The 16,593-nt window shown below is 36.6% G+C and overlaps 1 protein-coding gene across 2 annotated transcripts; it reads right to left on the bottom strand.

Annotated features, from left to right (window-relative positions):
* Positions 1–6,815: 6,815 nt before the first annotated feature.
* Positions 6,816–16,122, bottom strand: LOC137015702 (uncharacterized). 2 transcript variants are annotated; one of them, XM_067380716.1, is made up of 12 exons: positions 16,006–16,122; positions 12,832–12,929; positions 11,201–12,171; positions 9,416–10,368; positions 9,032–9,120; positions 8,824–8,934; positions 8,565–8,696; positions 8,237–8,446; positions 8,041–8,120; positions 7,867–7,951; positions 7,684–7,779; positions 6,816–7,608 (listed from the first exon to the last, which is right to left on the bottom strand). In XM_067380716.1, exons 3-12 carry the CDS (start codon positions 11,212–11,214, stop codon positions 7,546–7,548), a joined length of 1,833 nt encoding a protein of 610 aa, XP_067236817.1. In that variant the 5' UTR covers positions 11,215–12,171; positions 12,832–12,929; positions 16,006–16,122; the 3' UTR covers positions 6,816–7,545. The 2 variants fall into 2 exon arrangements, with proteins under 2 accessions (XP_067236817.1, XP_067236818.1); XM_067380717.1 differs by lacking the exon at positions 8,824–8,934 and having other exon boundaries at positions 9,416–10,370.
* Positions 16,123–16,593: the final 471 nt, after the last annotated feature.

The following is a 16,593-nucleotide window of genomic DNA, read 5'->3' as shown; positions in this document are numbered from 1 at the left end:
TTCATATACCTGTCCTGATCTCAGGTGTTTCATGTCAGATTACATTAATACAGTTATGACTTCATATACCTGTCCTGATCTCAGGTGTTTCATGTCAAATTACATTAATACAGTTATGACTTCATATACCTGTCCTGATCTCAGGTGTTTCATGTCAGATTACATTAATACAGTTATGACTTCATATACCTGTCCTGATCTCTGGTGTTTCATGTCAAATTACATTAATACAGTTATGACTTCATATACCTGTCCTGATCTCTGGTGTTTCATGTCAGATTACATTAATACAGTTATGACTTCATATACCTGTCCTGATCTCAGGTGTTTCATGTCAGATTACATTAATACAGTTATGACTTCATATACCTGTCCTGATCTCAGGTGTTTCATGTCAGATTACATTAATACAGTTATGACTTCATATACCTGTCCTGATCTCAGGTGTTTCATGTCAGATTACATTAATACAGTTATGACTTCATATACCTGTCCTGATCTCTGGTGTTTCATGTCAGATTACATTAATACAGTTATGACTTCATATACCTGTCCTGATCTCAGGTGTTTCATGTCAGATTACATTAATACAGTTATGACTTCATATACCTGTCCTGATCTCAGGTGTTTCATGTCAGATTACATTAATACAGTTATGACTTCATATACCTGTCCTGATCTCAGGTGTTTCATGTCAGATTACATTAATACAGTTATGACTTCATATACCTGTCCTGATCTCAGGTGTTTCATGTCAGATTACATTAATACAGTTATGACTTCATATACCTGTCCTGATCTCAGGTGTTTCATGTCAGATTACATTAATACAGTTATGACTTCATATACCTGTCCTGATCTCAGGTGTTTCATGTCAGATTACATTAATACAGTTATGACTTCATATACCTGTCCTGATCTCAGGTGTTTCATGTCAGATTACATTAATACAGTTATGACTTCATATACCTGTCCTGATCTCAGGTGTTTCATGTCAGATTACATTAATACAGTTATGACTTCATATACCTGTCCTGATCTCAGGTGTTTCATGTCAGATTACATTAATACAGTTATGACTTCATATACCTGTCCTGATCTCAGGTGTTTCATGTCAGATTACATTAATACAGTTATGACTTCATATACCTGTCCTGATCTCAGGTGTTTCATGTCAGATTACATTAATACAGTTATGACTTCATATACCTGTCCTGATCTCAGGTGTTTCATGTCAGATTACATTAATACAGTTATGACTTCATATACCTGTCCTGATCTCTGGTGTTTCATGTCAGATTACATTAATACAGTTATGACTTCATATACCTGTCCTGATCTCTGGTGTTTCATGTCAGATTACATTAATACAGTTATGACTTCATATACCTGTCCTGATCTCAGGTGTTTCATGTCAGATTACATTAATACAGTTATGACTTCATATACCTGTCCTGATCTCAGGTGTTTCATGTCAGATTACATTAATACAGTTATGACTTCATATACCTGTCCTGATCTCAGGTGTTTCATGTCAGATTACATTAATACAGTTATGACTTCATATACCTGTCCTGATCTCAGGTGTTTCATGTCAGATTACATTAATACAGTTATGACTTCATATACCTGTCCTGATCTCAGGTGTTTCATGTCAGATTACATTAATACAGTTATGACTTCATATACCTGTCCTGATCTCTGGTGTTTCATGTCAGATTACATTAATACAGTTATGACTTCATATACCTGTCCTGATCTCAGGTGTTTCATGTCAGATTACATTAATACAGTTATGACTTCATATACCTGTCCTGATCTCAGGTGTTTCATGTCAGATTACATTAATACAGTTATGACTTCATATACCTGTCCTGATCTCAGGTGTTTCATGTCAGATTACATTAATACAGTTATGACTTCATATACCTGTCCTGATCTCAGGTGTTTCATGTCAGATTACATTAATACAGTTATGACTTCATATACCTGTCCTGATCTCAGGTGTTTCATGTCAGATTACATTAATACAGTTATGACTTCATATACCTGTCCTGATCTCAGGTGTTTCATGTCAGATTACATTAATACAGTTATGACTTCATATACCTGTCCTGATCTCAGGTGTTTCATGTCAGATTACATTAATACAGTTATGACTTCATATACCTGTCCTGATCTCTGGTGTTTCATGTCAGATTACATTAATACAGTTATGACTTCATATACCTGTCCTGATCTCTGGTGTTTCATGTCAGATTACATTAATACAGTTATGACTTCATATACCTGTCCTGATCTCAGGTGTTTCATGTCAGATTACATTAATACAGTTATGACTTCATATACCTGTCCTGATCTCAGGTGTTTCATGTCAGATTACATTAATACAGTTATGACTTCATATACCTGTCCTGATCTCAGGTGTTTCATGTCAGATTACATTAATACAGTTATGACTTCATATACCTGTCCTGATCTCAGGTGTTTCATGTCAGATTACATTAATACAGTTATGACTTCATATACCTGTCCTGATCTCTGGTGTTTCATGTCAGATTACATTAATACAGTTATGACTTCATATACCTGTCCTGATCTCTGGTGTTTCATGTCAGATTACATTAATACAGTTATGACTTCATATACCTGTCCTGATCTCTGGTGTTTCATGTCAGATTACATTAATACAGTTATGACTTCATATACCTGTCCTGAACTCAGGTGTTTCATGTCAGATTACATTAATACAGTTATGACTTCATATACCTGTCCTGATCTCTGGTGTTTCATGTCAGATTACATTAATACAGTTATGACTTCATATACCTGTCCTGATCTCAGGTGTTTCATGTCAAATTACATTAATACAGTTATGACTTCATATACCTGTCCTGATCTCAGGTGTTTCATGTCAAATTACATTAATACAGTTATGACTTCATATACCTGTCCTGATCTCAGGTGTTTCATGTCAAATTACATTAATACAGTTATGACTTCATATACCTGTCCTGATCTCAGGTGTTTCATGTCAAATTACATTAATACAGTTATGACTTCATATACCTGTCCTGATCTCAGGTGTTTCATGTCAAATTACATTAATACAGTTATGACTTCATATACCTGTCCTGAACTCAGGTGTTTCATGTCAAATTACATTAATACAGTTATGACTTCTGTTGGAAATCTCAGAAGCATAGACCAGGAGACTTTGGGATCTCTTGAAGCAGAAGTTACTCTTTATTGAGAAACACGCTGTGCGTCGCTGTGGTCATCCAAAATCTAACTAAACCAGTGACTTGGTAGTTCATATACATTCAAGGGGGAGGGATACATAGAGTAGAGGTGTGGACAATCTAAACAAAGGATGCAAATGCAGTACAGGAATCAGATCATTGCTTACATTTCCCAGCCATGGTCTAATCAGCATAACTGTGTCATTCAAATGCATAGGTGCTAATCCAATCAGTCTGGCAGTATCACCTATACCTTTACATTATCATAGAGACAAAAGCACTGCTGTATCTTGAGCTTGTCCTGCCAAATGGTCAGGATGTAGGATCTGCAGATTTTAAACAGATTCTTAAATTTGTAATTCCACAGTTCCCCCTTTGAGAGTTCTAATAACTCTCACATAATACAAATTTAAACCTTCTTAAATCCCTTCTATAACATATGTTTGTTAACATAAGTTCCATCTTCCAGTCATGCAACTTGTAACAGTTACAGGCACATACATCTTATTCTGTGTCGTGTCCAACATTTACATAAGTGTTGTTCTTTAACTTGAGTATACTGTTGACACACATATACAACGCAGGGTGGTAACATGTTGTATTAACTACATGATGACACAGAAAAACCATGTAGCATAAGCGTGGAAGTCCTAAAAGTCCATGGTGCCTGAATAGCTGTGGAGTCTGTTCCCTGTAGAGTCCATTTCCATGTTTGTCCCAAGATGATTCTTTGTCGTTGTGCAACTCCGAGTTGCTTAGATGACTCCGTCATCATGAAGGTTGTTCATGGTTATCTGAGGTGATGCTTTACACCAGGTGCTGCTTGAGACGTCATGGCATATACACATACCTGCACACAAGAAAACAAAGAAAAAGCAGACCAGCAGTATTCATGCATAGACTTTAGTACGTTAGACCTCTGATGATCCTATAGTTTTTCTGTCTAACTGTGATCATCATAAACTTCTAGTGATCGTATAGTGGTTTTGTTCTTCTTTTTCTTAACCTAGTCTTAATCAATTTGACACCTATAGACCAGTAAGGTGGGGATAAACTGAGAGAGGGGGAAACCTATGAGGAAGTCTTCACCACAGGGTTTAGCCCCCGAGGCCTTATGCACTTCGGTTCTTCCCTGGGCTCCTCACTGGTCTGTGTGTCCTATTCTCTCCCTGTAGTTAGTTTCCAAATTTAAGGTGCTACATCTCCATCTTCCATTGAAACATCAGTCATAGCAGACATCATACCCCATTGAGGATGGACAAGTGAATGGAGTGTGCTGTAGCATAACATTTAAGGCTGTGAGTATACTTAACCTGTTTCCCCAAATGGTGGAAGTGATAGTCAACTTTCTTTTGTTCAGAATGAGTCTTTAAGCTTTCTTGTAAATGACTGGGGAAATTAAGCACTCACAGCCCAAATGGTTAGCATGTCAGCAAGCTGCTGCTCCAAGAGTTTGGAGAAGAGGGGAGGGGCAGTTTCAGTGTAGCAAGTAGACTGAGTAGGAGCTGAGTAAAGCTGTTCATTTCTTTTAATGTCTTTTTGTTTTTCCTACACTCTTTCATCCAATGTCCAGGTTTACCACAGTAATGACATCTGCCTTCTCTCTTAGGACATTTACGTTTCTGTCGATTCTCTGTGTTGACCTTAAAGGATGCTGCTGCAATCTTTACTCTTGTCTTGACATCTGAGTCTCTTTCCCAAATAGCTAACCTATCCAAGTTGTTTTGCAGGGTTCCATTGGACCATGTGAGGTCTAAGAAAGGCAATGCATTTCTGTATTCTGATGAAAGCCCATCAAACCACATGCGGACCAGTGGTCCATTATCCTCTAACACCTTCTCTGGAGTGTCAACTATTCCACTGTATGCTGCCGCTGACTGACAAAATCTTTCAGTGTACTCACTTACAGTTTCATCCTTCTGTACACAACTAGTGATCTTTGACCAGTCTACCTTTGGTCCAACAAGGTTCTGTAACACTCTCAGAACTCCTTCTCTCAATTCGCCTTTGCTGGAATGCTGAAACTCAGAATTATTTACAGCACTTTCAAAATCATTGAATTCTGACTCTTTCAGGATTTGTGACATTAGCTGTGTGACTTCAGCTAGGGACATATCATAGAGCTTCATTTTTCTGGACAACTCTGTCCTAAACTCAGTGCAAAGAAACTTTCTATGCACTGATGGCAAATTCTCAGCAATTCTTTCTATGTCTTCAGGACCTATTGCGGTACTGACTGCTTGTAACTGCAGTATGGGGGTTACAGATGGAACTGTGTCAACCCCTTTTGCCCTACTCTGAGCCTTTTGTCTCACTCCACACACTTCAACTGCTTTTACATCTCTATCCATGAATCCAGTATTGCTATTGCCCTCTAGTCTACAGAAAGACTGTAAGTCAGGATAGCTTTCATCTGACTGTTGGTCTTTTGAGTCACATTTGGTTGAGGCTTTGTTAAGGCCCAACTTCTGAGTGAGACGAGACACTCTAGTGTGCAACTGTTTGTTCTGCTCTTCTAACTTAGCAATATGTTGGATTTGTTCTTGTGCAATGGATAGAGTAAATTCTCTGTGGCAGCAGATAATGCCCTTCATATTTTTCTTCCGAATACAAGCACCAAGTACCTTTTTGCATTCTTCAATGGACCAAACTTTTTCTGGATGAATCCCAAATTTCTTTGTCAAATCCAATCTGACTGACTCAGTCACTATTGAGTCCATGTGCTTTCCTAACACTGATTTGAACTCACTATCTGTCCATAAAGGAGTAGCTAGTCCACCTTTCTCAGTTGTTGGAATAAGTCTAGCGTTCTTTCTCAACATTGTGTAATGTCTTTCTGGTACAACAATACACTTCAACACTTCCCTGACAGAGCAGAGGTTAACCTAGTTAATACACATCGTAATGTATTCAACCTTCTCTGGTGAGCAGAGTAGAACCAACTTGCTAACACACTGTAACAACTGTAACCTTCCCTGAATTAACAGAGGATGAACCTTCTTCTCTAGCAAAGTAGAGGATGGCTATTCTGTTAACACACCACCTTCCATGATAAAACCGAGGACAACACAAATTATTAGCACTTTACACTAATTCTTCCCTGCCTGAACAGAGGATACCTAATTATTAGCATGTGATGCTAAACTTCCCTGCCTAAACAGAGGATAAACTTCATCTCTAAAAGAACATTTTTAGAGGATAACTTAGTTAACCAAACCCTACAGCTGTCTGTTAACTCTTCTCTGACGGCGCAGAGGATAACAACTGGTCTTAATGGTTCTTTTGGATAGAGTATCACTCACCAACCCTTGGGTGAACAGGAAAATTCAGCCTGGATCTTCCTTTGGATCAGATCTTTGTTGTGCTTGAAGTTTCAATCTGGATTGAGATGAGAAGCTCTATCCGGGTCACGGCACCAAAACTGTTGGAAATCTCAGAAGCATAGACCAGGAGACTTTGGGATCTCTTGAAGCAGAAGTTACTCTTTATTGAGAAACACGCTGTGCGTCGCTGTGGTCATCCAAAATCTAACTAAACCAGTGACTTGGTAGTTCATATACATTCAAGGGGAGGGATACATAGAGTAGAGGTGTGGACAATCTAAACAAAGGATGCAAATGCAGTACAGGAATCAGATCATTGCTTACATTTCCCAGCCATGGTCTAATCAGCATAACTGTGTCATTCAAATGCATAGGTGCTAATCCAATCAGTCTGGCAGTATCACCTATACCTTTACATTATCATAGAGACAAAAGCACTGCTGTATCTTGAGCTTGTCCTGCCAAATGGTCAGGATGTAGGATCTGCAGATTTTAAACAGATTCTTAAATTTGTAATTCCACACTTCATATACCTGTCCTGATCTCAGGTGTTTCATGTCAAATTACATTAATACAGTTATGACTTCATATACCTGTCCTGATCTCTGGTGTTTCATGTCAAATTACATTAATACAGTTAAAATTACATTAATAATGTTATAAGTTCAGATACTGGTCCTGATTGTTCCATGTTCACAATATACTATTCAGTTATGGAATACCCATTTCACTTCAGTAAGCTTACTGACTTTACAATTCTATCATGGAGTTATCACACAATACAAATCTGTAGTTAAACCTCAGATTTTATTAATCTCCATTTTGCCATTTTATAGATTTTTATTAATCTCTATTTTCAGCCAATTGCTTGTAAAGAAATTATTCAGAATTATTATTCAGTTAATTCCATTCTGAATTTAATTTACACAGATAGAACATAATATGTTTGATGATGTTTGAAGAACTAGTTGATTCACTGCTTACAGGATCTTCTCATGTATTATCTCCCAAACCATCACTTTTCGGAAGAGTGGAATGTCACACTACAGAGAAAGAGACAAATGAATCAAGAGTATAGTAAAATGCTTAAAGGATTAAAGGTGTGAACAGAACAGTACCTGTCTGAAAGTGAGTGGCTTTCCTTGAGAAAGGAAGTCTGCATATTTACAGACAAAAACACCACAGTCATTGCCATTCACCTGTTTAGGAATTGCCTAGACACAATTTTAAGCAGAATATTTAGTCTTAAAATGACACTTAATTGAAAGAAGATCCATATAATTCATTATATGGTGTCATACATAAGTTCTCATTCGGCCGATGGTCCACCTGGAAGCCTCCATGATGCAGCCTTTCTTGACCTTGTGCTCCTCTGTGAGGTACTTTCTGTTAAATTAAACAGAAGATGCATATGTAGATATTCAAAGATGAATGATCAAACCACAGAATAACAGAAAAAATAAGAAGACACTCACAACAACATGTGACAGATATCATCATGTCTCTGACCAATTGAGTCATAGCACTGTATGGTCTGGGATTTGAAATCAATTACCTGGTGGTTCAAAGCAATATAGGCAACAAGACAAACTGAAAATCATAAATAGTGTTTTACACTTTTCAAAAACATGTAAATATAAAACAGTGCATCCTAACTTATAAATGACTTACAGCCAAAGCCCAATGCATGCCTAGGTGCAAAGGAACAAAAACAAGATCAAAGAGGAAGAGGTCCTGAGTTTTTGTCCAGTTCTTCACTGCTGCATGGCCTTCACCGCTCTGAAGCTTTGAGTAGAAGAAAGTGCTGAAAGAGAAGACTTTAAGGCTTCCCAGCTGATCACTGTTTCTTTTCATTAGCAAGGACAAATAGAAGTTGATAACCTTGAAAAGAGAAGATAGAAAAAATATTTAAAAAATTATTAGGAATGCATGACATTGGTCACATTCAGCCAAGGCATTTATCTTAAGTAAATAGTCAATTTATTTTTCTAACTTTTACCTTGTCATTAAGCCAGCAACCCTCCTTCAGTGTGGCCAAGTCACCCTGTGTAATACACAGTTTGAAGGCTCTGCTGATCACCTGGTTTGGGTCTTGTAGTGCCAGAGTATCATTCACCTCAGATGACATGTCCTACACATAAACAGAACAGAAAAACTTAAAAAACAAGCTAAAATAATTTGATCTGTGGACAAACTTTATTTACAAAACGCTCTAATCATCGTTAGAATTTTACTATCACATAAATATAAAATTTCACCTCTGACAGCCTGGGTAAGTGCTCACTATGGTACAAATGAGAAAATCTGTCACCATGTGTCATTGTGGTCGCTTGTGTCAATTCATCTTCAGAAAGATCCACACCACATGGCTTTTTTATGTCAAGGCAAATGCACAAAACAACTTGCTAAATTTCAAGTGAGATTTTCTGTAAAAACAACAGAGTAAGATAAAGAAGTGTATATTACCTGAACAGAGTTTTTGTCCATCTCTGTGTCTTCTGTCCTCTGGGATTCTGGGATATTTGTTTTTGACTTTTTATGGATATTTGTATCCTCTGATAATGAAATTAATTAAAATCAAAACATTACATTTACATGAGAAACACACAAAGGCATTTTAAAAATAAGCATATAAAAATACCAGCATCAGGTACTGTTTGAGGTAAGATGAATTGCTCACAAAATTTTTACTTTTCTGTCATCCTTTACTCACCCTCAAGATAATCTTTGGAATACAAATTCAAATTGGAACAACATGAGTGTAAGTAAAGGATGACAAATGTCATTTTTAGTTTCTGTATTCTATATAACACTTTTAACAAACATTGTAAATGAAAGTCAAATACACACCTTTATTTGCACCTATTTCCACTGTTTTACGTTTCCTGGATGTTTTTTGTTTGACTTTCTTCAAGCGACTTGGTAAAGCTCTAAGATTTTTCTTGGCAGGTTCTTGCTGCTGGAGAACCAGGCCATCTTCCTTGGGTAAACAGGATTTCAGGGTCTCACAAAGGTCATGAACAACTCTGGATGCATTCTTGATAGCTTCTTTATCAGTGCAAATATATGAAATGTCGTGCAAAGTCTTCAGCTCTTCACGTAGATGCCACTGATCGACTGCTACACCTGATGACTGTGACTTACTACTTACTTTCGGCTTCCCCGTGCATGGTACAGGACTATCAAAAACATCAAAGCAGAGGTCTTCTTGATTGCTGATTTCATTGCACTGGGGATCTTGTGTTAAAGCAACATTGAAATCCAGAGTTACATATGGGTTTTGACGGTACTCTGGGCTAAGATCAACCCACGTTTTGTCAGTGTGCCTAAAAATGGCAAAGAAATGCTTGCATGGTAAGAACGTTGTTTTGAAGAGGACACATTCACATGATGGGTATTTTTCAGAGTCACCAAGTTCTACTTTGTACCATGCAGAAGTTGTCTCACTCTTGACCTTAAAAGATTCCTTTCCAAGCACTTTTACGTGTTCTTTGGAATAGCTGGAAGCTGCCTTGATACTGTTCAAGCAATGTTTGACAAAACTTCTTGGTCTGTCTTTCAGAAATGCTGGAACAGCTGGATTGTAAGTCTTGCATTCACTACTGTAGATGAAGTTGAGTCTACTGTATGACAGCAACTGCTCTGGGACAAACTCACATACTAGTGTTTCAAGCAGAGATGACAGACTTCCTGTGCCAGAAAATTTGAGGTAGAAGCTCTTCAATGATTTATTGAGTGCCTCAACTCCATTGTTGGTGGTAACTGCCACAGAGAACCCATGCGGTGCATAGGCCCTACACCACCTCTAGAAAACAACAAAAACAATGAAATTAGCTTGATACAAGTAAGTTCTGTAGGAAGAACGGAACAAAGAAACATCAAGTGCAAAGTGAGTGGAAGTGCTCTAAATGCCTGCCTGTCCTTTTACCTTCTACCTGTTTTAATGTACAACTATTGAACATGAAATGTGGAACACAGAACATGTCCAGTGCAGTACCTCACCTCCTGAACACACAACCACCTTTTATCAACATAATTTTTGACTTCAAGGGATTTGTAAACTTTGCTCTCCTTCAGTCTTTCAACCTCACTATCACAAGCTGCTTCACTTGGGGCACTAGCTATGTCACGAAGGTGGTCAAGTAGTTCATTTTGCTCAGAGAGAGACAACTTGTTCTTGGCTGTCAGGGAGAGTACATGGGAGATTAAAAGTCATTGGAAAAGTGATACAACTTAACTTTTAATAAACAGGCTTGGCTATTGCAAGAAAAAAGATGTAATATAACAGGTCTATTGTCCTGTTGGAATCCAAAAGTATCTGTTATTAATAAATAAATAAAATGATAATAATCAAATAGGTCCAAGGGTAGTAGGCTGTGAAAGGCTATGGCAATTTGGGAATTGCCAAACTTAGCAATTTCTAAAACCTGAATAAACTGAGATTTACTGAATTTACTGAAAGTAAATTCTGTACTGGTGTACTGCTAATAATGAGGGAAAAATAGCAACAATGTATTTTTTTTTTTTTTTTTTTTGTAATCATGTATCAAGACTTTGGCCCATATTTTCAGGAGTAAATTTTAAATGCAGCGCAATATTTTATACATCACAAATGAAAGTTTATTTCATCCATACCTTGCTTTGTCCATGGCATCCAAGCTTGCTCACGATGGAATGAGCATAGATAGTTCTGAGAATTTGGAAATACATGTTTCAAAGCTTGATATTCTTGTTGTGAGTAATCAAGCATGAAGTATTTTGGCTCCCAATGCTGATTCCACTGTTTCAAGATGTTAAGGGCTTCGGTTATTGCAGCAGTTGTCTCATTTTCACATATAAACTCAGCGATAGGCTTGTATCCAACATTTGTCCGAACAACAAGAAGAAACAAGGGCAATGCATATTTGGTTGTTCTGTAAGTAGCATCAAGAAGGACCATATCTCCATAACGCTTAAGTAATTCCTGTTGTTGTGCATTCTGATGAATAAACAAGAAAGTTTCTTGTGAAGATGTTATCTCCTGTGTGATGTTACTCTCCAAATCAGAGTCTTCAGAGACTGGAAATCCTTGTTCTTCTGTTTTCACTTCAAACTTCAGAACTGTCTGCTCGATGTTGTTTTCTGTACATTTCCGAAAGAAAAACTTGGCATTTGGATCTGTTAATTTCCATTCATCAATTTTTTTTTCTACCTGCAGTTGATCAAAGCCAGAATATTTTCCACAAACTAAGGCTTGATGCACATGGTTTTGGATAACATGGCTTGAAGGGTAGTACGATGGGTCTTGTGGATGTGGTAGAACGCTTCCCATTTCTGAAAGCTCTTTCTGGACAAACGTTTTCAGTACCTTCTTCAGGAAAGGAACTGAGGTTATTCCAAGTGACACATATTCCTGTATTTTGTCACGCACCATGTAATGGATGTTATTTGAGAAATGACAGTTTTGTGAAGTGTTGTGGTTTTTGTGTGCCCCTTCCAAAGGTATTTTGACATGGATAATTTCTGAAGTGACGGTGGTTTTTTCTTTTAATGACTCCAGAACACCCTTAATTGCCACTTGTCTTTCAGTTCTAGAACTTGTTTTAGTCACAGCAAACTGATCATATCTGTGAACAACAACTTTGTTTAATAATATCCATTCAATAATTATCCAATATGTTGAACCACCCTTTTATTAGACGACACAAGAAATATGCAATTCATCACTAATTTAATTGATTTTACAGAATATGTAAATATATAAACTTTAAAGTCGTGTTTCTCAATTGTGAGTCTGTTTATACAGAGTCATGAAAAACATGGAAGAAATACTGTAGTTACAAAACTGTAGTCAGGTTGATTCATCAGCACTTGATGTCAAACTAGGGGCACTAAGCAAAAACAGTTGAGAACCACTGGGTCTCTTTCACTAAGCAATGCACAAATTTGTGCATGAAATCTGTGTATGAACATTTTCATCAATAACTTTAATTCTAAAATGCATTCTAAATCTACTGAAAAACATAGGAACTAATAAAAAGAAATCAAATACTCGTAATGGCCTTATAAACATTTTAAGATGAGAATTAGTGAATGAGACCCACTATTCCCACTGTTTTAAAGCTACATTAAAAAAAGATGAAAAAACGTTTACTTAATATTTACTAAAGAAGAGAAATTGCTTTTTATTTCAAACTTTTTTTGTATATCTGAATCATTTTTAAAGATGTATTCCTGTCTACATATTATGTAAACTGTATATAAAGCCATGCTAATGTAAAACTTACCTTACTACATAGCGGACATAAAGTTTTGCTGGGCAATCCACTTTCTTGCTGTTTTGAATATGGAACCTTTTTCTTCTTGTGTATTCATGTTCAGTATACTGCAGAACAAAAGAACATAAAGCTTAAATTAAATATTTTTTGGGCCAGACACTAACATTCATTTGTCAGTGAACAAACATTTTCATTTGGCATACAGTGCCCTCCATAAGTATTGGAACAGTAATGACAAAATTGTTCTGTTAGCTGTGGTGTCAAGACATCTATAAATATTATTCATATGAAGCAGAAGTACAGAATGTCACATTTTATTATTGACTGTTTCAACACAAAATGTTTTACCAACTAAGTACAGCACTTTTAAAGTGTCAAACCTCTACCTAATGTGAGCAGAAGTATTGGGATGGTTTAACTTAAAGTAAATCTAAAAGTGTAAAGCTAATATTTAATTGTGAATCCCTTGCAATCAATCACAAGAGCAAGAGCAAGTCTGTGACCCATAGACATCACCAGACTCTTGGTTTCACACTTTGAAATGGTTTTCCAGGCCTTTAATGCAGCCATTTTCAATGATTGCTTGTTTTGGGGAGTTTCTGTCTTTAGTGTCCTCTTCAGCTGCTGAAATGCTTCTTCAATAGGTTTAAATCTGGAGATTGACTTGGAATGTCTTGAAAAAGATAGATACCACTGGCAAGCTTCAGCAACCAACAACGACCAGGTCATGACAGACAATTGACAAGGACTATGAAAAAACCTCTAAAATAGCTGTCAGTAAAATCACCAGCAACCTCCAGAAAGCTGGGGGAATGGTCTCACAATCTTCACCAACAGAATTACAGAGGCTACACAGCAAAATCAAACATCTGAGCAGTACCAAAAATAGGAAAGCCCATTAGAATTTGCAAAAACACAGAGATGAGCCAGTAGAGTTTTAGAACAGAGTTTTATGGACAGATGAGACAAAGATTAACCTTTATCAAAGTGGGATCAAAGCAGAAAGTGTGGAGAATTCTGCAAATGATCCAAGGCATACAAGCTCATCTTGAAAGCATGGTGGAGGTGGTGTCATTTCATGGGCATGCATGTCTGCCTCTGGAACAGGCTCAATCATCTTTATTGAGGAGTTATTCAATGATGGCAGCAGAAGAATGAATTCAGAAGTGTACAAAAGTGTCTTGCCTACCAGCATTCAAGAAGATACCACAGACTCACTGGGGAGTGCTTCATATGGCAACAGGACAATGACTCAAAACACTAGTACTGCCAACTCAGTCAAGATTGTCATGGTAAAGAAATTTTGGGTTCTTAAATTGACTAAGTCAGTCTCCAGATCCTATTGAACACGCATTTCAGCAGCTGAAGAGGAGACTAAAGGCAGAAAGAAGCAACTGTTGAAAATGGCTGCATTAAAGGCCTGAAAATGTGTGAAACCAAGAGTCTGGTGATGTCTATGGGTCACAGACTCACTCCTGTGATTGCTTGCAAGGGATTCACAATTAAATATTAGCTTTTACACAAAAGCATTTACTTTAAGTTAAATTGTCCCAATGCTTCTGCTCACATTAGGTAGAGGGTTGATACTTTAAAAGTGTTGTACTTGGTTGGTAAAACATTTTGTGTTGAAACGTTCAATAATAAAATGTGACATTCTGTACCTCTGCCTCATATGAATCATATTTATAGATGTCTTGACACCACAGCTAACAGAACAATTTTGTCTTTACTGTTCCGATACTTATGGGGGGCACTGTATATGAATTCGTAAAGTACACATGCTTCTTATTCTGCAGAATGATGGCAGAAATCCAGTTCCCCTGCATGTAATAAAACAACAAAAAAAAGATCAAATGTTTTATGCTCAAATGGTAAAAATTAGTTATGTTGACAAATATAAACTGTGCAAATATATGGCCTTATACATTTTAAAGGCACACTATATATCTTTTTTACAACATTTATATAATGGTTGAATACACCATACATCTTCTAAACCATGTTTTTGGCTTATCCTGAATCAGTACAGTATACCTGTAATAAATGTTTACTTATTCAAACTATTTGAGACCAAGTGAGACACCAACTGCTGTGGAGTAGCTCCAGCTGCAATGTTCTTCTGCAAGATGCATACAATTTTATTTATTAATCACTAGAGTGGCAAAAATTACATAGTGTACCTTTAAACATTTTTGGCACTAAAGGGCTAGCTCATCCAAAAATTAAAATTCAGTCATTATTTACTCACCCTCATGTCGTTTCAAACCTGTATGACTTTCGTTCATCTTAAGATAATAAACACAAAACATATTTTTTATGAAATCAGAGATTTCAGTCCCTCCATTCACAGTCCATGCAACTACCACTTTCAAGGACCAGAAAGGTAGTAAAGACATCATCAACTTTAACCTCAATTTCATAGTTTAAACTTAAGTTTATGAAACAATGTAAGTGCTTTGTTCGCATTAAAAAAAGAACACTTTTTGCCACTTTATTTACAGAAAATGCATTTCCAACACGTTTACAAGAGCACCAGATGCATGCATGTTCTGTTAATGTGAAATAATTTTTTTTGTGTGAGCAAACAAAGCCAAAAAAAAAAAAAAAAAAAATGTTGTTGAGGTTGAACAACTAGAGTCACATGGATTACTCTAACGAAGTCTTTACTTTCTTTCTGGAGCTTGAAATGGGAAATTACTTACTGTAGCTATCAGTGGAGAGACATAAATCTCTGATTAATTAAAAAGAGACTCTTTTGTGTTCTCAAAAAAAAAAAAAAAAAAAAAAAAAAGAAGTAATTGACAGGCATTTCATTGTTTCTTAAACAATTCTCACACTTTGATTTGGCTCAGATTTGTAATTTCATACTGTACTTATTCTAAACATGAAAGGTAAAAAGACAAACACTGTTGTTGTGCTCAAACTTTTGTCAGGTAGTTTAAAACTATATTTTACAACTTTTAGCATTACATAAACTAAACCAGTGGTTTCCAATCTTGCACTTGGAAGGCCACCTTCCAGAAATGTTTATTTACAGCCCTAAGCAATCACACCTGAATCAGCTAATAAAGGTTTTCAAAACCACTCAAATCTGTGGGAAAGTGACCCTGCAGGAACAGAATTGGATACCTCTGCACTGAATTCATAACCAGTGTGGTGAACAAAATGTGTAGCGATACATACCAAATCATCTGTTGTGGGTGTCTTCTTGTAGTTCTTTCCGTGCTGACAAGCATATATCACCCTTCTTTTCACAGAGAGTGGGACATGTTCTGAATAGTCTTCCACTTTCCACAGACATCGTGGTGTCACTTTCTGTTTTTTGTGACTGTCATCAGCAGACCCTGTTATGAGGAAAAAGGACAATTAAAATCATGAATAAATACTGCAGTAAATATATTACTCTACTGTTAGTTAATGCTTTAACTGTTCTTAAATGAGACCTTATTGTAAAGAGTTACCCTCTGCTACCTATTTTATCCTCTTACATATTTCTTTATACAGAGAATTATACTATATAGTTTTAATGTGTTTTCAGTAGTGAATATATCTGAAACATGATCAATTTTCTTATATCATGGCAAATAAAAGTTCACAAAGATATTTCCATAATACAGAAACAAGTACAAAAATATTTCTCATAAGGGGAAAAACATGCAGTAAATATATGGACTGTTAAATTACCAAACTGTATAAGATGTGCCTGATGCACGCTTGTAGAGCTTTCCAGTAGATGTTTCAGTTCTTCTTCTGAAAGGAAACAATTCCTGT

The sequence above is a fragment of the Chanodichthys erythropterus genome, unplaced genomic scaffold, assembly GCF_024489055.1.
Source record: "Chanodichthys erythropterus isolate Z2021 unplaced genomic scaffold, ASM2448905v1 ctg000170_np12, whole genome shotgun sequence".
Classification (NCBI taxonomy): domain Eukaryota; kingdom Metazoa; phylum Chordata; class Actinopteri; order Cypriniformes; family Xenocyprididae; genus Chanodichthys; species Chanodichthys erythropterus.
Note: the sequence above shows the minus strand (reverse complement) of the source record. Positions and strands in the feature narration are given on the sequence as shown.

Coding starts and splice junctions, on each gene's coding strand:
- LOC137015702 (XM_067380716.1), bottom strand. Junction 9,121..9,415: donor GGAAATAGGTGCAAATAAAG/GTGTGTATTTGA, acceptor TTTCATTATCAG/AGGATACAAATATCCATAAA. Junction 8,697..8,823: donor ACTTACCCAGGCTGTCAGAG/GTGAAATTTTAT, acceptor GTTTATGTGTAG/GACATGTCATCTGAGGTGAA.